General features: G+C 44.6%; 1 protein-coding gene across 1 annotated transcript in view; it reads left to right on the forward strand.

Moving 5' to 3' along the window:
- The first annotated feature begins 1163 nt into the window (after positions 1-1163).
- Positions 1164-25927, forward strand: part of TMEM62 (transmembrane protein 62) — a 42017-nt gene continuing 17253 nt past the window's right edge. The window contains exons 1-8 of the mRNA XM_063438901.1: positions 1164-1397; positions 6998-7109; positions 7937-8074; positions 9518-9563; positions 10109-10250; positions 11471-11595; positions 21666-21788; positions 21927-22082. Coding sequence (XP_063294971.1) covers positions 1233-1397; positions 6998-7109; positions 7937-8074; positions 9518-9563; positions 10109-10250; positions 11471-11595; positions 21666-21788; positions 21927-22082 — 1007 coding nt within the window. The 5' untranslated portion in view covers positions 1164-1232. The remainder of the gene's footprint in view (positions 1398-6997; positions 7110-7936; positions 8075-9517; positions 9564-10108; positions 10251-11470; positions 11596-21665; positions 21789-21926; positions 22083-25927) is intronic.

Consider the following 25927-nt stretch of genomic DNA (forward strand, 5'->3'; position numbering starts at 1 on the left):
ATCTGCCGTCACATTCTATGTTTCATATTTGATGCGCTTGCGCTGAGAGCAGTAGGGTCAGGCGGAGAGTGCTTCATGCTTTCACAGTGCTTTCAGCATGGTCTGCCCTGATAGGGACCAGTCTGGAAGATTTTCAGTCAACCCCAGAGAAACATTCCCCTTCTTTTGGCAAACTGCCCCTTTCAGGATAAGACTGTCCATCTTAGGCATCACTTTTTTTTTTTTTTATCTGGCCGAGCGATTATATTGGACCAGATTCTACTCTTATCTGACCAACTGCAGCTCAACCTAACTAATCTGCTGCTGTGATAGTTCTGTGTGAAACTACAGCAGTGCGCATGTTAGGTCGAGCAGACGTTGGGTCAGATAACAACTGACTCCAATTGGCTGCTCAGCCAGATATCAAAGAGAATTGTTTTTGTTTTGTTTTTCAAAAAACAAACATACAAAATTTAAAACAAGCATCATTACGTTAAATTAAATGTGATATATATATTTTAAATAAAACGGGAAGTGAAAATCTGATGACAGTTGTCCTTGAAGAGACAAGGAGGAAGCCAATATTTACCTAAGGGGATAACAATGTACCCACTTGTTTCTATTTTAAAGAGTGACTTTAGGCACTATAACCACTCCAGCTTACTATAGTGATTATGGTTCAAAAACTCTGCAACTTTTTAAAACATTTTATTTTAATATATTACATTCTGGAGCTAAGTAATTCACCCCTGGATTAGAATTAGCAGTTTGTTTATTTTATTTTAGTTACAGGGACCCTAAATCTCATGAAACTATAGAACACACCAGCACCAGCACCAGCAGAAACAATGCATTAGGTTAAATATTAAATTATATTAAATTAATAAATTTGGGGAAGAAATGTTCATATTGTCAAGTCATGTAGCCAATAAATGAATTTACAGTCCTCCCATATATTATAACAGCTGCTGTGGACTAGGATTCCCATTACTCTCAGGCAGCCATGCCAGCTGCCCATTAGGGGAAAGCAGACCATAACAGCTGTTATTTTCCCTGTTATCCAGCCCTGCATAGAGCTGGCCACTCTCAAACTAATCATAGAGAATTCCTCCAGTGGCCATGGAGGGCCTTTCTTTCCCTGCAACTCTATGGTTTGTTTTGTTTTGCACCGGAAGTGACTGATGCGGAAGTGTTGAGGCTGTTGATTGGCAGGTGGGATGCAGGGATGTCATGCTGCTGAGCCCTGAGCTGTCATGATGCTGAAGGTGGCGGGTGGGTTTCTGCTGATGGTCCTGCTGGCACTGGCCCTGGGCAAGTACAGCTCATCTGGACGCCGGGCACAGTTACAGCGCCGCCATGAGGGGGACAGAGGACCTGCACCTGGGAAGGACCTGGACAACATCTTCTGGGCTGTGCAGGTTAGCAGTGAGTGACATCACGTACAGCGACCTGGCTGCTCTAATAAGGGGACAGCCTGCAGGGGAGTCTGGAATTCACATTAATGGGTAATAATGGGGAGGGTTGATAAAAGTCACACATTAAATGGCAGGGGTGTAGGGGTTGGCTTGAGGGAGGGGGGATGTAGAGGTGTGTAGGGTTGACTTGAGGGAGGGGGGGGTGGAGTGGTGTGTAGGGTTGACTTGAGGGAGGGGGGATGTAGAGGTGTGTAGGGTTGGCTTGAGGGGGGGGGATGTAGAGGTGTGTAGGGTTGACTTGAGGGAGGTGGGGGGGATGGAGTGGTGTGTAGGGTTGGCTTGAGGGAGGGGGGATGGAGTGGTGTGTAGGGTTGACTTGAGGGAGTGGGGGATGTAGAGGTGTGTAGGGTTGACTTGAGGGAGTGGGGGATGTAGAGGTGTGTAGGGTTGACTTGAGGGAGGGGGGGATGTAGAGGTGTGTAGGGTTGACTTGAGGGAGGGGGGGATGGAGTGGTGTGTAGGGTTGGCTTGAGGGAGGGGGGATGGAGTGGTGTGTAGGGTTGGCTTGAGGGAGGGGGGATGGAGTGGTGTGTAGGGTTGGCTTGAGGGAGGGGGGATGGAGTGGTGTGTAGGGTTGGCTTGAGGGAGGGGGGATGGAGTGGTGTGTAGGGTTGGCTTGAGGGAGGGGGGATGGAGTGGTGTGTAGGGTTGACTTGAGGGAGGGGGGATGGAGTGGTGTGTAGGGTTGACTTGAGGGAGGGGGGATGGAGTGGTGTGTAGGGTTGACTTGAGGGAGGGGGGATGGAGTGGTGTGTAGGGTTGACTTGAGGGAGGGGGGATGGAGTGGTGTGTAGGGTTGACTTGAGGGAGGGGGGATGGAGTGGTGTGTAGGGTTGACTTGAGGGAGGGGGATGGAGTGGTGCGTAGGGTTGACTTGAGGGAGGGGGATGGAGTGGTGCGTAGGGTTGGCTTGGGGGGAGGGGAGGATGGAGTGGTGCGTAGGGTTGGCTTGGGGGGAGGGGAGGATGGAGTGGTGCGTAGGGTTGGCTTGGGGGGAGGGGAGGATGGAGTGGTGCGTAGGGTTGGCTTGGGGGGAGGGGAGGATGGAGTGGTGCGTAGGGTTGGCTTGGGGGGAGGGGAGGATGGAGTGGTGCGTAGGGTTGGCTTGGGGGGAGGGGAGGATGGAGTGGTGCGTAGGGTTGGCTTGGGGGGAGGGGGGATGGAGTGGTGCGTAGGGTTGGCTTGGGGGGAGGGGGGATGGAGTGGTGCGTAGGGTTGGCTTGGGGGGAGGGGAGGATGAAGTGGTGCGTAGGGTTGGCTTGGGGGGAGGGGAGGATGAAGTGGTGCGTAGGGTTGGCTTGGGGGGAGGGGAGGATGGAGTGGTGCGTAGGGTTGGCTTGGGGGGAGGGGAGGATGGAGTGGTGCGTAGGGTTGGCTTGGGGGGAGGGGAGGATGGAGTGGTGCGTAGGGTTGGCTTGGGGGGGAGGGGAGGATGGAGTGGTGCGTAGGGTTGGCTTGGGGGGAGGGGAGGATGGAGTGGTGCGTAGGGTTGGCTTGGGGGGAGGGGAGGATGGAGTGGTGCGTAGGGTTGGCTTGGGGGGAGGGGAGGATGGAGTGGTGCGTAGGGTTGGCTTGGGGGGAGGGGAGGATGGAGTGGTGCGTAGGGTTGGCTTGGGGGGAGGGGAGGATGGAGTGGTGCGTAGGGTTGGCTTGGGGGGAGGGGAGGATGGAGTGGTGTGTAGGGTTGGCTTGGGGGGAGGGGAGGATGGAGTGGTGTGTAGGGTTGGCTTGGGGGGAGGGGAGGATGGAGTGGTGTGTAGGGTTGGCTTGGGGGGAGGGGAGGATGGAGTGGTGTGTAGGGTTGGCTTGGGGGGAGGGGAGGATGGAGTGGTGTGTAGGGTTGGCTTGGGGGGAGGGGAGGATGGAGTGGTGTGTAGGGTTGGCTTGGGGGGAGGGGAGGATGGAGTGGTGTGTAGGGTTGGCTTGGGGGGAGGGGAGGATGGAGTGGTGTGTAGGGTTGGCTTGGGGGGAGGGGAGGATGGAGTGGTGTGTAGGGTTGGCTTGGGGGGAGGGGAGGATGGAGTGGTGTGTAGGGTTGGCTTGGGGGGAGGGGAGGATGGAGTGGTGTGTAGGGTTGGCTTGGGGGGAGGGGAGGATGGAGTGGTGTGTAGGGTTGGCTTGGGGGGAGGGGAGGATGGAGTGGTGTGTAGGGTTGGCTTGGGGGGAGGGGAGGATGGAGTGGTGTGTAGGGTTGGCTTGGGGGGAGGGGAGGATGGAGTGGTGTGTAGGGTTGGCTTGGGGGGAGGGGAGGATGGAGTGGTGTGTAGGGTTGGCTTGGGGGGAGGGGAGGATGGAGTGGTGTGTAGGGTTGGCTTGGGGGGAGGGGAGGATGGAGTGGTGTGTAGGGTTGGCTTGGGGGGAGGGGAGGATGGAGTGGTGTGTAGGGTTGGCTTGGGGGGAGGGGAGGATGGAGTGGTGTGTAGGGTTGGCTTGGGGGGAGGGGAGGATGGAGTGGTGTGTAGGGTTGGCTTGGGGGGAGGGGAGGATGGAGTGGTGTGTAGGGTTGGCTTGGGGGGAGGGGAGGATGGAGTGGTGTGTAGGGTTGGCTTGGGGGGAGGGGAGGATGGAGTGGTGTGTAGGGTTGGCTTGGGGGGAGGGGAGGATGGAGTGGTGTGTAGGGTTGGCTTGGGGGGAGGGGAGGATGGAGTGGTGTGTAGGGTTGGCTTGGGGGGAGGGGAGGATGGAGTGGTGTGTAGGGTTGGCTTGGGGGGAGGGGAGGATGGAGTGGTGTGTAGGGTTGGCTTGGGGGGAGGGGAGGATGGAGTGGTGTGTAGGGTTGGCTTGGGGGGAGGGGAGGATGGAGTGGTGTGTAGGGTTGGCTTGGGGGGAGGGGAGGATGGAGTGGTGTGTAGGGTTGGCTTGGGGGGAGGGGAGGATGGAGTGGTGTGTAGGGTTGGCTTGGGGGGAGGGGAGGATGGAGTGGTGTGTAGGGTTGGCTTGGGGGGAGGGGAGGATGGAGTGGTGTGTAGGGTTGGCTTGGGGGGAGGGGAGGATGGAGTGGTGTGTAGGGTTGGCTTGGGGGAGGGGAGGATGGAGTGGTGTGTAGGGTTGGCTTGGGGGGAGGGGAGGATGGAGTGGTGTGTAGGGTTGGCTTGGGGGGAGGGGAGGATGGAGTGGTGTGTAGGGTTGGCTTGGGGGGAGGGGAGGATGGAGTGGTGTGTAGGGTTGGCTTGGGGGGAGGGGAGGATGGAGTGGTGTGTAGGGTTGGCTTGGGGGGAGGGGAGGATGGAGTGGTGTGTAGGGTTGGCTTGGGGGGAGGGGAGGATGGAGTGGTGTGTAGGGTTGGCTTGGGGGGACGGAGGATGGAGTGGTGTGTAGGGTTGGCTTGGGGGGACGGAGGATGGAGTGGTGTGTAGGGTTGGCTTGGGGAGGGGGGATGGAATGGTGTGTAGGGGTGACTTGGGGGAGGGTGGAGAGGTTTGTAGGGGGAGGGGTGGATGGAGAGGTGTGTAGGGGTGGCTTGGGTGGATGGAGAGGTGTGTAGGGGTGGCTTGGGGGGAGGGTGGAGAGGTTTGTAGGGGGAGAGGTGGATGGAGAGGTGTGTAGGGGGGATGAGGGAGAGGTGTTTAGTGGGGAGGGGTGGATGGAGAGTGTGAGGTGGCTTGGGGGGAGAGGTTTGTAGGGGGGGATGGGGAGAGGTTTGTAGGGGGGGATGGGGAGAGGTTTGTAGGGGGGGATGGGGAGAGGTTTGTAGGGGGGGATGGGGAGAGGTTTGTAGGGGGGGATGGGGAGAGGTTTGTAGGGGGGGATGGGGAGAGGTTTGTAGGGGGGGATGGGGAGAGGTTTGTAAGGGGGGGATGGGGAGAGGTTTGTAAGGGGGGGATGGGGAGAGGTTTGTAAGGGGGGGATGGGGAGAGGTTTGTAAGGGGGGGATGGGGAGAGGTTTGTAAGGGGGGGATGGGGAGAGGTTTGTAAGGGGGGGATGGGGAGAGGTTTGTAAGGGGGGGATGGGGAGAGGTTTGTAAGGGGGGCATGGGGAGAGGTTTGTAAGGGGGGGATGGGGGGAGAGATGTGTTGGGGGGGCTGGGGGGAGAGGTGTGTAGGGGGGGCTGGGGGGAGGGGTGGCTGGGGGGGGGGAGGAGAGAGACAGACCTATCACCATGATGGGGATGACAGTAAATGGAGACATCTACAAATAGAAATGTCGCATGATTGGTACAGAGAATGAAATGCAGATTAAAGAATTATGGTGAATTTAAACAAAATCTGTGCTTTGAATTAAAAAATAAAGTTTTAAAATATACCGCTTCTGCAATACAGCCAGCATACCTAACCAGACGCTGTCTGCGAAAAAAAACTGTCTTCATGAATGAGGGAAAAGACCCCCTATGCTGTGGAAGCTTAAGGCCCCATTTCAGTATTAAATACTGATTAGAAGAAAATGCTGTTTTGCGTAGACACCCTCTATCGGCTTATTTACAATCATTGGCTCATTTTGATCAATCAGGCATTATACCTGGTCCATAGGCCATGGATAATACAGTTCCTGCATTAACATTGTGCAAATCGCTGGAACATTCAATACCGCGCCCACGCAGGTATCTTTCTCACCCCTGGTTTTCACTGTGCATCTGTAGCCATTTTATGTACCACCAGGAATAATACCAACACACAGTACAATAAAATTATTACTTCTGCAGAAAATCTATTGTTTGTAGTGACCAACTCCTCAGTCACCCTCCCAGTGATATTATGAGTCTGGAAAATGTCAGTTGGCCAACCTGAAAATTAAAGAAACACAAACCTGTATTCCTGACCCTATAGTGTTAAAAACACTATTTGAAAGGACAGTGTTTACTGGAAAAAGCCTGCAGGGACTGACTGTACTCACCAGAACACTCACCAGCTGCAGATCTGCTGAATGCAGCCTTTGCAAGCCCCCTCCTCTTTCTCAGGCACAGACTCTCAGGGAATAAACCAATCCGAGGCATTTCATTTAGAAGCCTCTGAGCTGGAGCAGCAAGCTCGTACCTTCATACAATAGCAGCTTTTCTATAATTTATATATTACAGCTCGTTCAGAATGGGGGACTGCAGGCATGGCATTTCTTAGCACACTTTCCATTTTCTCAGTGACCGTGACGGCATTGTTTCTGCCCCAGCTATAAAAGTGAAGATTACAACTGAAGGCCTCCATTTAATAATTTCCAAAAAAATGTAATGCTGTTGGTAAACATTTCCAAATGATTGATCTACAAAAGTCACATTAATCTCTATGGGAATTTTTGTAGCTAAATTGTTTTTCTAACAGAATTGAATCATTTGGCAAGCTATTGAGTTGGGGTCGAAATTGGCACTTTTCTAACTTTTCACAAATATGACCGACTCCGTCACATACAGCAATTCAGCAAGCTCCAGTGCTTTCTGTGTCTGGAGTGTTACTGTAATCTCATGGAAGTTGAAACGCCGGAATAATTTGCTCCCGAGTGCTTACAGACTTTCTCTCATCCGTAAGAGAATGGGTGGAGAGGTTAGTGGAAGTTAGTTAATGACAACGTAGATTTGTCTCTTCAATGTTGTGTTATTGATTTTCCTGTGATACAGATTACAGATATCCACATCAGTATGTTCTTGGATCCCACCCGGTCCTCGGAGTTTGAAACATTCTGCAAAGAGAGCCTTCCTGTCATCAGTCCTGCCCTTGTACTAGCTACAGGTAATTGAATGGTATGCTTTCCTATTCTAACTACATTCTACACAATATAGTGTATGGAGCTTCCAGTCTGCTCTGTATGCAGTTATAAGCTCCAGGTATATACAGGACAAACTTCTTAGATCCTTAAAAATGCTGAGGACCTGGTTCTAATATTTTTTTGTGCGCTGTAAGTCCTACTCATGATGACTACTACTTCTACTATGAAAAGTAACGCATGGTGTAACAATTAATTATAAAAATGTAAAGGAGTTTACTAACAGGTGAGATTTTTTTGTTTTTTTTTACATGTACACCAATTACCTGAATGAGCTTACGGTATATTGCTGTTGAAATATACTGGTAGCATTGTCTAGGGCAGCATTTCCCAACTGGTGTTCCTCGTCACCCTGGGGTTCCGCCGTAATTTCGCCAAACAAAATGGCCGCCGCAATTTGATCGCTTAACAGGGGCCCAGTCGGGTGTCGCAGCCCTTTATGAGCACAACCGGGCACCTGTTGTATCGTCCGGCTGGGAGGAAGTAACAGCACTTACTCCCAGCTTCATAGAGTTGCTGCCGCGAATTAGGAAGGAGGAGGCTGGAGACAGCAGCCCAGAGAGGGAGCAGCATGCATGGCAGAGGAGAGGCTGGAGTGAGCATGCAGCAGCGCAAACATTACATACAAACACACCACTGTATCAAAACGCTAACATTATATAAAATTACCAACTGTACACACAAAAGCACACCTGCTCCTAAGTACTGTTATCTGTGCTACGGTGCCAACATTTTTTGTGGGTGCTTTTGAACTGTACTGTAACTTCTAACTATACCACATGTTTTGTTTCAGGGGACTTAACAGATGCCAAAACCAAGGATAAGCTGGGCTCAGATCAGTTTGAAGTTGAGTGGCAAATTTATCAATCTGCTGTGAAGAAATCCCAGATTTTGGAGAATACCAAGTGGATTGATATACGTGGGAACCATGGTAAGATGCCTAAAACAATAGCATTTTAAATCTTAAACAACATGAGACCAACAGCACAATGAAAATAACCACACTACTTAAAATCCATTTGTTCTTTTTGAGGGACGGTAAGCAGCAGCTAAACGATTATATTTAAAACCGCTTTAGGCCTGACTATTTGGAAGTAAGTAGACTCCAGGTCCAGTTGGGTACCGCTCTTCAACCCCAGGCTTGGGCTAAGAAGAGTAGGTGTCCCCCCAGGAACCCGTAGTCAAGAAAAGATAAGTCACCGGGTTGTACTAGTACACAGGGGGTAACCCTAATATGAATTATAAACAAAAGACAATTAAAAATGCTAATTCCCCAACACAAACACCCTGATGAGTGCTGTGCTAGGAAAAAAGAAGTACAACCCTGTAAAAATGTACTAACTACTCAAAACATGTATACATAACATTATTTATTAGTAAAGCTCAAACACATAGCCTCCTAGCTAATAGATACTCAAGGTGGGTAGGTATAAATGCCTAAATTAAGTCTAAAGGCAACTATCCGGGATAGATAAGGAGAAAAGGCTGCAATAGAGGTGTTAAACCTACTCTAGGTAAGGTAAAGAGAGTATCTAAGAACCCTATAATGCGTATCAGGCAGGCATAAAAGCTCCCCCTCTATATACAACACACCCGTTTAGGATTCAGATACCTTTCTACCTATTCCCCCATACTGACAGCTAGAAGCTACCTAAATAAATCCCTGTTACCTCAGCATAGCATAGAGCTAATGCCTACCAACACTGCTTGTCCTAAAGGGAAGCTAAATAGACAAACAAGTGCTAACGCCCACAACTCAAGTGCATGGTGAAGAGATTAAAATAAAAATCTTTTATTTTAATCTTTTTCGTTTTAATCTCTTTACCATGCACTTGGGTGTGTTGTATATAGAGGCGGAGCTTTTATGCCTGCCTGATACGCATTATAGGGTTCTTAGATACTCTCTTTACCTTACCTAGAGTAGGTTTAACACCTCTATTGCAGCCTTTTCTCCTTATCTATCCCGGATAGTTGCCTTTAGACTTAATTTAGGCATTTATACCTACCCACCTTGAGTATCTATTAGCTAGGAGGCTATGTGTTTGAGCTTTACTGATAAATAATGTTATGTATACATGTTTTGAGTAGTTAGTACATTTTTACAGGGTTGTACTTCTTTTTTCCTAGCACAGCACCCATCAGGGTGTTTGTGTTGGGGAATTAACATTTTTCATTTTCTTCTGACTGTTTGGAACATCCTCTTTAGATTTACACATAACACTAAGAGTGTTTTCAATTTAAAGCCTGTATATTTCAAATGTCATACTTCAGTTTCCATATATATTTATCTATGTAACCGTTCTTAATTTCACGATCAAGTTTCTGTTCAGAAATTGTAAAAATATTTCATTATTTCTCTTTTCTTTGAAATCAGATTCCTTTAACATTGCTGAACTGACCAGTTTGAAAAACTACTACAGGTAATGCGCCTGCAAAATGTTACTCTTTGGGTATAAGTAATCTAACAAAGTAGTTTTAGAATACAAAGAGGCTTATTCACTAAACTGGGATTGTATAGAACTGCCTAGTGAAAATTGTAGCCCAAGGTACCTTAGCCTTAATATCTCTGACCTGCAGAATTTTATTCAAATTTCTGACATCGTATGTGATTCTTTGTTATACTATGACATATCTGTTGTAATCACGAATGCTCTCTCACTCTACCGAATGTAAATGTTGCGCAACTGAAACTTCGTGCACATGTTCGAAACTCCCCCCATCCTTCTTCCTTTCTGTACCCATTTTTCACCTTTGAAATACCAATAAAATTGGAATTAAACAAAAAAAAAAAAATTCTGACATAACGGCCTATAATTTGCATTTTCCATTTAAATTCCCCAGAGTTTCACAGTTTAATGTGAAAAAGAAAACCTCACTCGGAGGTGGAAAATGTGTCCCTTTTATTTATTTATTTATTTTTTATGTGTGTGGTTGAATGTATTTCTTTGTTTTTTTCTTTTTAAAGGAAATATTCTTCATGGCAGAAAGAAGGTTCATTTCATTATGTCCATCGCACGCCATTTGGGAATTACTCATTTATATGTGTAGATGCCACACTCAACCCAGGACCCAAGAGACCGTACAACTTCTTTGGCATCATAGATACGGTAATGAATACTTTTAATCTAGTAGTAGAAGAATTGAAAGAATGCTAGTTGAATCTTGCATCAAGCAAGGTTTTTTTTCGTAATTTTACTGTTGTATAATAGACAAAAGTACTTTATAGATAAAACCGTTTGAGCCGGAGCCTGACTTCCAAGCCGACTAGACGTGCCTGTCAAGAGCTCCTGCGTCTGGGTCCAAGATTCTGGGTTTACTGCCCGACCACCCGATCATACCAGCTGCAAACAGCAATTTTAGTGACCCAGGGACGGCACTGCACCCGGGGATACCTGACTCAAGGTTCTCCATTGCTGAGCTGTCCGAATTGGGTGGGAGCTGAGGGGAGACGGACGCTCTCCCAGTTCCCTAGCTGGCGGAGGAACACTCGCAAATCGCTCATACTCGCAAATACTCTACTGCTCCATTCACTATCTACTGCAATTTCCATACCCTAGGATACTGCAGAGCTAGACAAGCTTTAGTTAGATGGAGATATAGTACAAGCACCTGCGGAGCCTACCTACCTACAAATTATGTATATCTTTTTACTAGTCTTGGTAATATATGCAGAAGTAGCGGTACATGCCATATGAGATCGAGAGGAAGTATGTGATCGGCATAGTAGCAGTAACGTGATTATTTTACATGCTCCACTCTCAACCTCTATGCCTCTGGTAGTTATTCTAGTCATCTTCTAATATTATAAAAATGTGCAAGTTTTATCTGTTACCCAACTGGAATACGTGATGCCCAGCCTGAGGAATGCCGTTGTGGTGCCTCAGGCCTGTTTGTAATAATTTTATGCACAACAAAAATACAAAAAACTAAAAAAAACAAAAACCTTTACAATTATACATTCAGAGGAGGTGCACAGAGCTTAGAATTAAATTCTGCATTTTAGAACAAGCAGCTATGCAGAAGCAAGTATATAGGTGTGCATTATCCAATCACATCCAGCATATTGCAGAGTTTGGTTACGGTCAATACGGGCTGCCGTAACGCGGCAGCTTGGTGCACTTTACACTCAGCTGCCGTAAACTACAAAGTGTTTATTGAATGTTTTTATTTCTAATTTTGCATAGTTTTTTCAGTAGCTGCTAGATTTTTGTAGAATCTGAATACATTTTTATACACACGTGGTGTTTCTCTGTCATTTATGAAATATCCACCACATGTTGCATGGTGTTTGCTCTGTCTGTAATATAGTTATTCTATTCTCTTACAGCAACAAATGCACAAGCTTTCCATGCTGGCAATGGAGAGTGTCCACAGCAATCAATCAGTGTGGTTTGGCCATTATCCAACCTCTACCATTGTCTCTTCTTCTCCCGGTATCCGGTCTGTCATGAGGTCAGGCTCTTATTTTCTTGTAACTCTCTGAATGTTCAAAGTATAAACCTGAGCAATCATTCACCCATCAGATAATGTTTCAGAAGTGATATTGTTATGGTACTTTTTGAAAGTAAACCAAAATGTTCAAAGTCTATCTGTTCCTGTCCAAATCTGAGATGATTAAATTGCGTATACGCAGAAGTAAGCTCACACTGACACATGGAGTTCAGGTTAAAAGCACTTCAGAAAATTTAATACAATCTGGTTGGAAAACAGTTGTGCAGATCTTTTTAAAAGCAAAATGACATCATCATTGAATATCAGATAATAACAAATAAACATCATTGATTGGATTAAACATTATGTGACTAACTTCGTGTCCACCCACCAATATTATTAATTGGCTCAGGGGTTTGAGTGACCAGCTAGGTGTCCTCCCACCGGGAGGTGGTATTGTTCTGGACAAGGGTGTGGACAGAAGGCTCAGGCGCCATCTTTCCCAGCATGAGGTTTACTCGGTGGAAAGGGGGGCTTGAGCGTCATTTTACACAGTCAGTGATATCAGGCCTCATGTCCAGGTGCAAGGTCTCTTATGAATAGAACATTTCATTACTACTGTGTTCTCGTGGCCTTCAAACTATACTATCTTACAAGTCTTAAGGAGTAGCCAGCACCTCCTGGTACTTGTCCTTGTAGGAAACACGGTCTTTGTCTACTGTATTAATTGGGTTGAGAAGTTCAGTCACGTAAGGTAGTTTTAAAATGAACAAGTTAAGTCATGAGGACAAAATGGAGGATTTGAAGAAGTCAGGTTAGGAGGACAAAATGGAGGATTGTCACAATATAGGGTTAAAATGGAGTTAGTACAATAATTCAATACAAGTACAATAATAATTTTTAATAATTCCACATCAGTCCCCCCTATGAAATGTTAGATTCTAAGAGATAAAACTTTATTATGTTAGTATCAGAAGACGTGTTAACCCAAAGGCACAAAAATGACTGGAGTAACGGTTCTCAAAGTCTTCTCAGTTCTTCAGAGGGACATCATAAATAGACAAGCTTACATTACCATATGGACTTGTGTTATCTGGAATATAGGCACAAGTAGTCATGGTGACAGGTAAACGTTGTTGGTTGCAATAGATATAATAAATGCAAATCAAAATATTATTATTATTATTAGCAGTGACGGTTGGGAAAATGGACTCAAACTTTCCTTTTACTGCAAAATCATCTGGTACCCCCCTTGGCACACCTATGGCATCAATATATATATATCAATCAAACTTTCCCTTTAGAGGGGCGCTCCTCTTTATGTTCTGAAGCATGAATGTGGTGTGTCAAGAGTACCTTGTCATGTATTATGTGTATGGACATAATAACCTTGGCTAGGGCGCATTTGCTTATGCATTGTAGTATTAAACCTGTCCCACGCTACATCAGCGTAGGTGGACTCGGATCATTTAGTCAATATTAATATCACCACAAACTCAGGATGGGCAAATAATCCTGAGGGAGCTTGGCGTTTGGATCTTTTTAGCTTCACGAGGTCTCCTTTTGGGGTCCTCGGCTTTCCATCGATGGCAGGTGGTCAGGCATTATTATGGCCATCAAACACCTACTTGCTGATATCTTTTTATTTAACAAGTCATTTTTTTTTTTTTTTTTCTTTAGAGTCAAAAGTGTGTCAAAATCAACAAATGTCACTTCTCATGTTGCAGAGAGAGTCTTGAATCTGGAACAATGAATCCACTGAGTGATCTCTGCAACTTTCACAATGCATTACTGGGTATATGGTCTTGGATGTCACATTGATGACCGGCTAGGCTTCTGGCCATCCTGACAAAATGTCTATGATAACTAGTGCATATTTGACCCAGTAGCTCTTTGTCACCTGGATTCTTGAAAGGGATATTGAGAGTTAGCTAGGTGCTTAGGGGTATTTTAGAGATCAAAGAGTTCATGAGGGTCTTGGATAGGTATAAAGTTCCATGGGCTCACTGCCCAGTACATGTTTTTGGGTAAACAGAGCTTAAGAGCGTTGGAGTACAGCCCGTCTTCAAGGGTTGCCCCTTTCTGTTTTTCCAGCTTTGTATTTCTTCAGGGTCAGCAGCTGCTTGTCATTCTTTCAGAAGCTTGAAATCTGTGGGTAGGATCTACATGGTGAGTATAGAAGTTTCTTTAGCGGACACCATTCTGTCCACCTCCCTTGGTGCACTTGTGGCTTGGTTGGCAGCTTTTGGGCAGCTGAGTGGTGCTTCTTATCTTCCAGATTGATCCAAAATAATGTGCTGCACCCAGGGCATGTCTTGAGTCAGTGTAGATATTGGCATGTCTTCCTTCAGGCATTTTGTATGCCACTGAGAAGGCTGTCAATTCAGCGTCTTGAGCAGATGTGAGTGAGGAAAGTGAAGGTGCTTGACGTACCTGATCTTCTGTAGCAACAGCAAATCCAGTATGGTACCTTTCCTCTTTATCCGCAAACAGAGTGGAGTCAGGATCTGGTAAAGCTACTGCATGCTCTGTTGAAAGGTGTCTTGTTTCTTCTTTCATCTGTTCAAAGCAACCATAAGGAGCAGTAGAAGAGGTTTCCTCACCTATTTCTGTGTGAGATTGGGGGGTATTTGTCTTTCTATTCACAGTTCTCTTGCTGACCCCCCTCTGTAGAGATCTGTAAGTTGAATGTTCATGTTTTGTTCTAATGAGTCAGGTTCCTTTCATGAGATTTCTGGGGACTTAGTGTAGAAAAAACATGAGGGACAGCCACCTCCCTTACAGGTGTCTTACTTCCATGGGAATCTGGGTCAGGACCGCACTATTTCCTTGAGAGTGCCCAAAACAGTTCTTTCATGTCTGAATAATTTTAATTTTTCGTTAGTGTGGTATTCCCCCCTGGGAAGTGGCGGAAGAGTGGCCAGAGCAACTTTTCTTCAAAATATAATGTTGTCAGGTAGAGGCAGAGTCGTCTATGAGTGGAGGAAATTGGTAAGGAATAAGAAGGGAGGAAGCATATAAAGGATACAGATATGGTGGTGGGGAGATGGAAGAATGAGTAGCGGATAGAGTGAGAGGGAAGAAGGTGGAGTAGGAGGAGGAGAAGGAGGAGTAGAGGAGAAGTAGGAGGAGAGAGGAGAAGGTGGAGTGGAAGGAGAAAGTGGAGTAGAGGGAGGAGTAGGAGGAGGAGTAGAGGGGAAGTAGGAGGAGAGAGGAGAAGGTGGAGTAGAGGGAGGAGTAGGAGGAGAAAGTGGAGTAGGGGGAGGAGTAGGAAGAAGAAGGAGGAGTAGAGGGGAAGTAGGAGGAGAGAGGAGAAGGTGGAGTAGAGGGAGGAGTAGGAGGAGGAGAAGAGGAGAAGTAGGAGGAGAGAGGAGAAGGTGGAGTAGAGGGAGGAGTAGGAGGAGGAGTAGAGGGGAAGTAGGAGGAGAGAGGAGAAGGTGGAGTAGAGGGAGGAGTAGGAGGAGAAAGTGGAGTAGAGGGAGGAGTAGGAAGAAGAAGGAGGAGTAGAGGGGAAGTAGGAGGAGAGAGGAGAAGGTGGAGTAGAGGGAGGAGTAGGAGGAGGAGAAGAGGAGAAGTTGGAGTAGAGAGGAGAAGGTGGAGTAGAGGGAGGAGTAGGAGGAGGAGTAGAGGGGAAGTAGGAGGAGAGAGGAGAAGGTGGAGTAGAGGGAGGAGTAGGAGGAGAAAGTGGAGTAGAGGGAGGAGTAGGAAGAAGGAGGAGTAGAGGGGAAGTAGGAGGAGAGAGGAGAAGGTGGAGTAGAGGGAGGAGTAGGAGGAGGAGAAGAGGAGAGAGGAGAAGGTGGAGTAGAGGAAGGGGTAGGAGGAGAAAGTGGAGTAGAGGGAGGAGTAGGAAGAGGGGGAGGAGTAAGAGCAGGAAGGAGGAGTAGGAGGAGGAGAAGGTGGAGTAGAGGGAGGGGCAGTAGGGGAAAGTGGGGGACTGCAGATGAAGGGGAGGGATCGGTGGGAGGAATAAGCGGGGGTGGGCAGGTAAGGGAGCAGACAGGTGATGTAGCAATGGAGGATACATCAGAAATCAAGACTAGGTAGAAATGCAATGGAGGCTGCAAATAGCCCATGTACAACAACTATTAACTGGCCCTATGCTTTCCCTAGAGAAAAATAATAAAAGGCTAACATGCTCATCTTGTCTCCACAAGCCTCGAACGTTTCACTCCCATGGGTGGCCCATGATGGCTTGCCCACCACTTCTCCACACGGGGTCTTGTGCCCGCGGAGACAGACGCTATCCCTGACTCTCGTTCTTAATTTAATAATTTATAATCTAACATCTCAAAATGTAATTTCTACTTATATCACAAATATACATTATCACAATTTTATGTCTCGTAAATGGGATAAAATTTATTCTACTCTTTACTGATAATGTATTTTTAAAACATACAAAATAGACAAATAACATTGCCTTCTGCAAAATAAATGGAAAAGATAATGGAGATTTTGTTAAGCTTATAAATGGCTATACATTAATTCACATTTCTTGTACTCCAGTTTCTGGCTGTTAATGACAATGTACAATGTAATAGAGCAGCAGGGAATGCTAGCAGAATGCTTGGTTGCATAGGGAGAGGTATTAGCAGTAGGAAGAGGGAAATGCTCATGCCATTGTACAGAACACTGGTGGGACCTCACTTAGAGTACTGGATACAGTACTGGAGACCATATTCTTCAGAAGGATATGGATACCTTAGAGAGAGTTCAAAGAAGGGCTACTAAACTGGTTCATGGATTGCAGGGTAAAATTCACCAGGAAAGGTTAAAGGATCTTGACAGGTATAGCTTGGTGAAAAGACGAGACAGGGGAAATATGATAAAAGCATTTTTAAATACATAAAGGGAAACAACACAGTAAAAGTGGAGACTATATTTAAAAGAAGTAAAACTACCATAACAAGAGGACATAGTCTCAAAAATAGAGGGACCAAGGTTTAAAAATAATATCAGGAAGTATTACATTACTGAGAGGGTAGTGGATGCATGGAATAGCCTTCCAACTGGAGTGGTAGAGGTTAACTCAGTAGAAGTGTTTTAAGCATGCGTGGGATAGGCATAAGGCTAAGCACTTGCTGCTAGTAACAGATCTAGAATTAATATACTATAATGCCCAAAGTCTCAATTCCTACGCATATGCAATAATAAAATATCTGGGCTTACAACAAAAATTATGTTAGTCAGTCTTTAAACTTGGCTTATTCATTTGTTCAAGAAATCTTGGTTTATTAGAACTTTCTTTTAGTAAATGTTCTTTAAGATAACCCTTCTTTCAGCATGTTATCAATCTTTGTACACAAAGCTAAAACACACTTGTTACTTATACATGAAACGATAGACATATATATTCTATCTACATATTAACCAATACTTGTCACAGACACCTTCCTGACACAGGGAAACTAATAGCAGGATAATCCTAGTAACCGTAACCTTTTTGTTCATAATATATGGGAATTAAGGAAGACAGCATGTCTTTAAGATAGGATGAGCATGACACAATACACGGGCGGAAAATAAATAAATAAAATAAATAAATAAACTCACGGAATGCAAACAATATACCTACAGCCATTAATCACTTTTCCTCTTCACAATCTAGCTTAACAACTTTGCATATTCCCTCTATCCACATTGCATAGCAATGCAACAAATCACACTTGCCTTTACATTTTTTAACTCGTCCAAATAATTCTCTATTCCTGCATCAGATTCACTTTCCTAACCTTCGTAATAAACACTGAGCTACATCCCTGACTCCTTATCTTATACAACAGTCTTGGAGAAAATACTTTGTTCCATTGCTAAATCTTATTAGTTTCTGAATAATTTTACTGAACGCTGAACTGAAAAACCAGGAATGTCACCCCTCCCTCTCCCCCCTCGCGTCTCACAGAAGGCAAGGAGAGAGCCAGCATGAAGTTTTTTAACCATGTCAGCGCTGGAAAGACAGTTACGTTACAATTATTGCAAAAGCAAAGGGACACAAAAACACATTTAATAATACTCTTTAGTGAAACTCAATACAAAACCCCCACCCTCTACCAGGGTAATGGCTAACACAAAATACAAAAACAATTATTATAATATACATACATTCTTAACCCTTTGTGATCTAGTTCTTCCTCAACCCTACCTTCCTGCTGAATAGCATTGCTACTCTGTACCAGTAAGCTTGCTTTCTTCTCTGTCAGTAATCTACCACATGAAGGCACAGCAATTTTACACACTTTAGCAATCTCTATCTTCAACTAGATCACACGCGCTAGCCAGCCCTTATTGGGCTTTTCTAACCCTGTTCCATTCCCCTCCTATACAGGCGTCCCAGATATAGGGGGGAAAGGTTTTAAACAGTGTCTACAATGGTGGACTGACACTCGAGAGGGGTGGGTCCCCCCCCAGTGCGTCTTTCCAAAACGTAGACTAGTCACTAATTGGAGGTGAGAAGTGTGTGACCAATCACTTCTCTCACAATAGAAATAGAAGAGGATAGAATAATAATATAGGAAGTATAGAAAAGGTAAAGAGTAAGGAAAAAATCCTTAGGGACAGACACAGGAGTTTAAATGACTCCACATTAAACAAACAACAGTACAGTTGAAATACAGTGCATGCATCACAGTTCAAATGAAATCAACAGTAATCCCTTTCCTTCTACATGTGCTTACTCCAAAGTCACCTTTCTCAACCTCGTAGTGTCCCCGCTCGGAGAACGACTTTCATAAGTCTCACTACCAGCGGCCAAGGATAACAGCTAACACCGGTCCGAAATCCTTTCCAGCCTCCCTCTACTCTGCAGTCCACAAGAATGTGGCCACGTCTATCCTCATTCCCGTAGTGCCCCTATAAAACCCACTTTATAAGTCTCACTACCACGTGATGCGAAAAACAAGCAATACCTGCCTGAATTCCCCCAGGAAACAAAGTCCCCTGCCACAAGGCTAAGTCTCCTACCACGATTAAATAATCAGTGGACCTTCAGCTCAACTAGAGCCGAAGGGTCCGGGTCAGGACGTCCCCAACTCAACTAGAGCTGGATGGTCCGGGTCAGGACGTCCCCAACTCAACTAGAGCTGGATAGTCCGAACGCGCACAGTGAAGCTAGCTAGGCTATCAAAGTGACACAAACTTGGATCACAGGAAACTATGATTCTACACAGATCCCACAGTTCCACAAACTTCTTTTTCCTTACAGCCACAGCCACGAGGCTCCTAAAAGAAGTAAACAGGCAAAGAAGACCCCCCAGGAACACATCCACGGGTCAACCCCTCTTTTTCCTTACAACCACAGCACCGTGGTTCCTAAAAGAGGTAAAACAGGCAACAGAAGACCCCCCAGGAACACATCCACGGGTCAACCCCCCTTTATCCCAAAAGGGGTAAAATACAAACAGATAGACAGACACACTGAAGACCCAGGCAAGTCCCCTCAGGTCCACCCCCCTTTATCCCAAAAAGGGGAAAACAAGCAAGACAGAACCCCAGGCAAATCCCCTGCAGGTCCACCCCCCCTTTATCTCAAAATGGGGAAACAGGCAAACAATTCAAACACAATTCAAACACACCCAGGCAACAGATAGACTAAAATGCAGGTAAACAAGTGAGTAACGAGACACCGGGCAAGATATTACCTGTCTTTGATGTCCTCCCGGGAAGCAGTCACAGACACGTGGACGGGTCAATCAAAGGGGCCGGAACGTACCGGTGGCTCTGCAGAAGTCTCTACCGTGTATCTGGAGGTGATCAATCTCCCTTCCTACCCCCAGGATTCCCCCGTCCAACAGCATCTTCCTTAGGACGGCTCACCGGCCAGAGGCCATAGCCCGATGCCCCACGTTGGGCGCCAAGTTGTTATGGTACTTTTTGAAAGTAAACCAAAATGTTCAAAGTCTATCTGTTCCTGTCCAAATCTGAGATGATTAAATTGCGTATACGCAGAAGTAAGCTCACACTGACACATGGAGTTCAGGTTAAAAGCACTTCAGAAAATTTAATACAATCTGGTTGGAAAACAGTTGTGCAGATCTTTTTAAAAGCAAAATGACATCATCATTGAATATCAGATAATAACAAATAAACATCATTGATTGGATTAAACATTATGTGACTAACTTCGTGTCCACCCACCAATATTATTAATTGGCTCAGGGGTTTGAGTGACCAGCTAGGTGTCCTCCCACCGGGAGGTGGTATTGTTCTGGACAAGGGTGTGGACAGAAGGCTCAGGCGCCATCTTTCCCAGCATGAGGTTTACTCGGTGGAAAGGGGGGCTTGAGCGTCATTTTACACAGTCAGTGATATCAGGCCTCATGTCCAGGTGCAAGGTCTCTTATGAATAGAACATTTCATTACTACTGTGTTCTCGTGGCCTTCAAACTATACTATCTTACAAGTCTTAAGGAGTAGCCAGCACCTCCTGGTACTTGTCCTTGTAGGAAACACGGTCTTTGTCTACTGTATTAATTGGGTTGAGAAGTTCAGTCACGTAAGGTAGTTTTAAAATGAACAAGTTAAGTCATGAGGACAAAATGGAGGATTTGAAGAAGTCAGGTTAGGAGGACAAAATGGAGGATTGTCACAATATAGGGTTAAAATGGAGTTAGTACAATAATTCAATACAAGTACAATAATAATTTTTAATAATTCCACATCAGTATTCATAATTACAAAACCTTGATTGAAGATCAGGGCCAGTTATGCGATACCAGTAGGATTAAAGTTTTCATCCTAGGTAACCGTACAGACACATCCTAACACAGATTCATTTTTCAAATTTGTTCATTTTAAATCTGCTTTATCATTCTCTGTGTCTGTAATAAAATAGAGCTCAAAGCCAAAACAAATACAGCAACTCAAAGAGTATGACAGCACTTTTCTCTCAGATGAAGTATACCATAATAATCTCGGAATATTTCTGACTCTGGTTAGTAACACGGTGCAGTTTTGTTTTTGCTGTCAACATTGATCATTTGTAAATGTCCTTTTAATATAATGGAGCTGTCCTGATCTTGCTTGTTTCCAGTTTCATACCATAGAATGCTAGTCATTTGGTAGTTTTGATTTTGTATAACTTTTCTTAAAAGCTGATCTTACACGACCCATAGAGTGGCATTTTCTTTGTTTACACGGGGTTTATACATAAATTCTTCCCAGTTTGTAAAATAGTAATACTCTTATTGCCAAAATAATACACACATTCCTTGTATAGCAAATGTCTAGAGGCAGCATTATTTTACACCCCTGATTTATCTGACTGGCATTAGCTGTTATTCTCATCCAGCCATGATGATGGAGCGGCCCCGTTCCAGGGTCACAGATTACGTGCAAACCTGTATTCAGATTTCAAATACTCTGGGAGTCAGGAAACCATTTTTATGTTCCATGTTGAACTGACTCATGCTATTTGTCAAGCTCTAGTTTAGAAAATAATGGCCATTTTATGATTCTGCCTATTCTGTTCTGAAAGTTAACTGAAGTTGAACTAAAAAGTGTGTTCATCTCATCAATATGTTTTACAGCATGTTCCGCTAGCACATTGGGTATGTGTTTTGTTATCTTCTCTCAGCTGTGATTAGTCATGTCTTCAAAGCAACACTTTTTTTATAAACATGATTAACATTTTTTGCTATGCCTTTTAAAGTGAAAATATACTTTCATTTGTTGGCAGTGGCTGGTATATATTGCTTATAGATTATTAAAGGGACACTCTAGTCACCAAAACAACTTTAGCTTAATGAAGTAGTTTTGGTGTACAGATCATGCCCCTGCAGTTTTACTGCTCAATTCTCTGCCATTTAGGAGTTAAATCACTTTGTTTATACAGCCCTAGACACACACCCCTGCATGTGACTTACACAACCTTCCTAAACACTTCCTATTAAGAGTCCTCTAATGTTTACACTTCCTTTATTGTAAATTCTGTTTAAGTGGGATTATTTTTTTTTTTATCTCCTGCTCTGCTAGTAGCTTGCTAGACCTTGCAGGAGCCTCCTGTATGTAATTAAAGTTACATTTACAGAACGGGAATTACATCTGATTGAAAATGAAACCATGATGTTTGTTTGTTTTGTTTTTTTTCTTCCTAGTTCAGCTGTGGCTTATATGTGTGGTCACCTGCACAACCTGGGTGGTCTTGCTCCAGCCTTGCACAGTCAGCACCAAAAGGGGACATTGGAGTTGGAGCTTGGAGATTGGAAGATTAACAGAAGGTACATTTTCTATATAGTAAGGATTAGCCTAGAGATTGTTATATTCCTGCAAGCAGGAGCCCAGACTGTAATATCTGTAATTTAATTTAGGGAGCAACGTGACTTTTAAATGGAAACTGTCTGTCCTCTTCCTGCCAGGTACCGCATTTTTGCCTTTGACCATGACTTGTTCAGCTTTATAGATATGACATATGAGGAGTGGCCAGCGATCCTCATTACCAATCCCAAATCACTTCTCTATTCAAACGCTGCTCAGGAACCTTTAAAAAGAATTGGACGTTCTACGCACATAAGGTAATTTACTGTGACTTTTCAAAATTGCAGAGGCGATTTTTCAAACTTAATAAGGGGAATAGAAAACATTTGTTATGAAGAAAGTCTAGAAAAACTGCATTTATTTTCATTAGAAAAAAAAGGTGTCAGAGGGAATATAATAGCACTATACAAATGGTAATCTGTTTATTAGTGGGAGCATACAACAAACACAAAGTTATCCATTAAGACTGGAAGAAATGTGTTTTCCTTAAAGCAAGACAACGAAAGATTTGAAATTCTGTACCTAAAGAGATTATTTTATCAGATTCTATAGCTACGTTAAAAAAGGACTGGGATGCTTTTGTGCATAAACATACTATGTAAGGATATAATTGCTATCTATGTGAACTGGTTGTTAATCCAAGCAGAAATCCGATTGCCATTATGGAGTCAAGAAGGATTTCCCCCCTTTTTGCGGCATAATTGCAAATGGCTACAATTGTTTTGTTTTTTTGCCTTCTTTTGGATTAACAGCATAAAAAGATGTTGTAAAGCTCAAACCTTTCAACCTAGATTACTGAGTAACTGTATTTTCCACTTCTTAGTTTATTTCTTGTAATAATAAAATGTTGTTTCCACTGGTTTCTGATTAACAGAGGGGGTTTAGACCTTGAGGTGATGAGGAATGATAAAACAAGCATTTTAGTGAACAAGCAGTACGGATCACAACCTGAAATGTCAGTTATGTGTGTCCTGCAACAGTGAAGGCATATGATAAAAAGTATGATATACTTCACACTGATTGGTTATCAGCCAACGTCCGAAATCGAATGTTGGTTTAAGATATCACAGGAAGATATCAGGTTAGCTGCACTAATTCACAAAAAAAAAAAAAAAATACCCAAAAGAATGGTAGGCACAATTATTTTTTTTTTGAAATTTAAGATTTTTATTTTTCAAATACTTAAGGGGGATGGGATACAGAACGAAGAAAAAAAAAGGGGGGGGGGGGGGGGGTGGGGGTATGAGGGGCAAGTACCAAGGCAGCAAATTGTATTAACAGTGCATATATATATATACATACAACGTGTCGATAGTTTGCATTACGTTACATAGTCGTACATAATATTCTGTACCATATGTACAGAATTGCATATACACCAAACTCAATGGTCCACATGTAGCAGTTGTATCTGGGCATTCATACATCACCATTTGTTTTTAGGATATGTTACCAAACTAGGAAGAGATGACATGTAATAGTTTGTCATATCATATGTTGGCAGTTCAGCCATCCAGCCCTATCGGGTAGTGTTATACCGGTGTGACCTTCTACCTTCCATTTGGCTAATAGAGGTGAGTGCTGTTCTGGGCTGTGAAAGTTATATGAGGGGGATCCTAGGGGTTGCCCTTCTCCAAGAGGGCAACCCAGGGTCTCCACATTAGTTCTAACCGTTGTTTCTTCGTATATGAATCTGCAGTAAGCAGTTCATACTTGTAGAATAATTTTACCCTTTCTATTAGTTCCCTTCTAGAGGGACATGTAGTACTCTTCCAACCCTGTGATATTAGGTGGCGTGCTGCTAAGAGCACGATAGAGGCTATTTTCTTGTCTGCTCGATCCCAGTGTGATGGGTAGAGGAGCAATAGTGCCACCTCCGGTGTGATGCATGTTTCATGCTGTAGAATTTGGTTTAATATTAGCTGTACCTTGGACCATAGCGGCTGAATATCTATACATTCCCACCAAATATGCATCATAGTACCTATGTCGCTCGAACATCTCCAACACATGGGATTTGCGTTCGGGTATATTTGACTCAGTCTGTGGGGGGTAAGATACCATCTATAGATCATTTTCTTGTGTGCTTCTATATGGGAGAAACATGAGGTAATACCTTTCAGGGCGTTGGTAGCTTTGAGCCAAGTACCTTCCGTTAGGTTAGAGATGCCTTCTTTTTCCCACTGGCGTGTGAAGTGGAAGGATTGGGGGGTGAGGTAGTCTAGAATAGATTTGTAACAAATCGAAAGAGATTTAGGTTTTAACGGTGCGTTCCGGCACCTGGATATTATGGCAGCTGTACTGTTTACACGTTGGGGGGGCATTGAGTGGTGCCATGAGACTTGGGAGGTTACTACACTTTTTAATTGGAGATATTGAAATATCAGGGAGTTCGGTAGATGCAAACGTTTCTGTAAGTCGGGGAATGTTTCGATAGAGTAGGATGTGCACAGGTCTTTGATATGTCTAGCCCCATATTTGGCCCAGGTTTTCAGTGACAGCCAAGGAGTCAGTAGGGTCAATGCCTCAATAGGAGCCTCGGCACAGTATTTGCCTTTTTCTGATACTGTTGATAATAATTTGTCCCAATACTTTAACATTAGTGCTGAGGTTGGGTATAGTGAGAGTTTTGGGGGGCGGTGTACTTTAGGGGACCACATGATATGTAGTAGTGAGTGTGGTTTGGACTTGTCATGTTCCATGTCTGCCCATTGGAACGTGTGTTTGTCAGCATGGATACGAATGGCCGATTCTAATATCGCAGCCTCATAGTAGGCGGATATTTTAGGTGCACCTAGCCCCCCCTCAGACGATGTTTGTTGGAGTAAGGACATGGGTAGACGTGGTTTTTTCTTATCCCATATGTAACGGGATAGTGTAGATTGAATGTTTCTCAGCATTTGTGGTGGTACTTGGATTGGTAGCATCCGAAAAATATAGAGGATTTTTGGTAATAAGATCATTTTAATTACATTAATGCGCCCCAACCAAGATAAGTGGATGTGTTTCCATGATTGGAAGAAAGAGGTGCATGTATGTGATAGAGGTCCATAGTTGAGTGATAAGGTGGTATGCGGGTGTAGCGCAAGCTTGACACCAAGATAAGTGACGTATTTCTGTCTCCAGTCGAATTGATATGTCCTCTTTAATTTGTCAACTTTTGATGTTTGGATATGTATGGGTAGGGCCTGCGTTTTGCTTTGATTTAATTTATAGTATGATATTTTGCCATAGTCTCGTAAGAGATGTGTAAGGTGTGGCAGGGAAGTGTCTGGGTTACTAATGGTGACTAAAATGTCGTCAGCAAACATTGCGAGTTTGAACTGTGATTGCCCGATCTGTATTCCTGAGACAAGCGGGTCGTGTCTAATTTTTTGTGCTAGGGGTTCTAACGCTAGGATAAAGAGGAGGGGGGGATAATGGGCAGCCTTGCCTAGTACCGTTGGAGAGGCTGAATGGTAGTGAGGTAAAACCTGAGTTGGACACTTGAGCTGTTGGTTTTTTATAGAGAGCCATAATACCTCGGGTCAGTTCTCGTGGGAAGCCGAATTTATGTAAAACTGAAATCATGTATTTCCAATTGAGCCGGTCAAATGCCTTTTCCGCATCTAAAGCTAACAGGAGGCTTTCTGTTTGTGTCACATCAATATGAGATAGTATGTTCAGAATTTTCCTGGTATTGTCTGTACCTTGCCTTCCTTTAATGAAGCCTGACTGGTCATTATGGATTATGCGGGTGAGGATGGGATTGATTCTATTTGCTAAAAGTTTGGCATAAATCTTCGTGTCGCAATTTAACAACGATATGGGTCTGAAGTTGGAGCATTGGGTTGGGGGTTTCCCAGGTTTGGGTAGAGTTGAGATGAAAGCTTGCAGCATAGCCGTAGGCATAGCACCTTCCTGAAAGCAGTGGTTAAACAATTTTGTTAGGTAGGGTACTAGGAGGTCTTGGAACGTGCAGTAGTATAGGTTTGTAAACCCATCCGGGCCAGGTGATTTGTGTTTTGGTAGCTGTCTAATAACGTCTTTTATTTCCTGGGGCGTAAAGGGTCGTGTTAGGGATTGACAGTCCTCCGGGGTGAGGGTCGGCAGGTGGATATCC

This window comes from Pelobates fuscus, chromosome 13, assembly GCF_036172605.1.
Source record: "Pelobates fuscus isolate aPelFus1 chromosome 13, aPelFus1.pri, whole genome shotgun sequence".
In the NCBI taxonomy this organism is placed as follows: domain Eukaryota; kingdom Metazoa; phylum Chordata; class Amphibia; order Anura; family Pelobatidae; genus Pelobates; species Pelobates fuscus.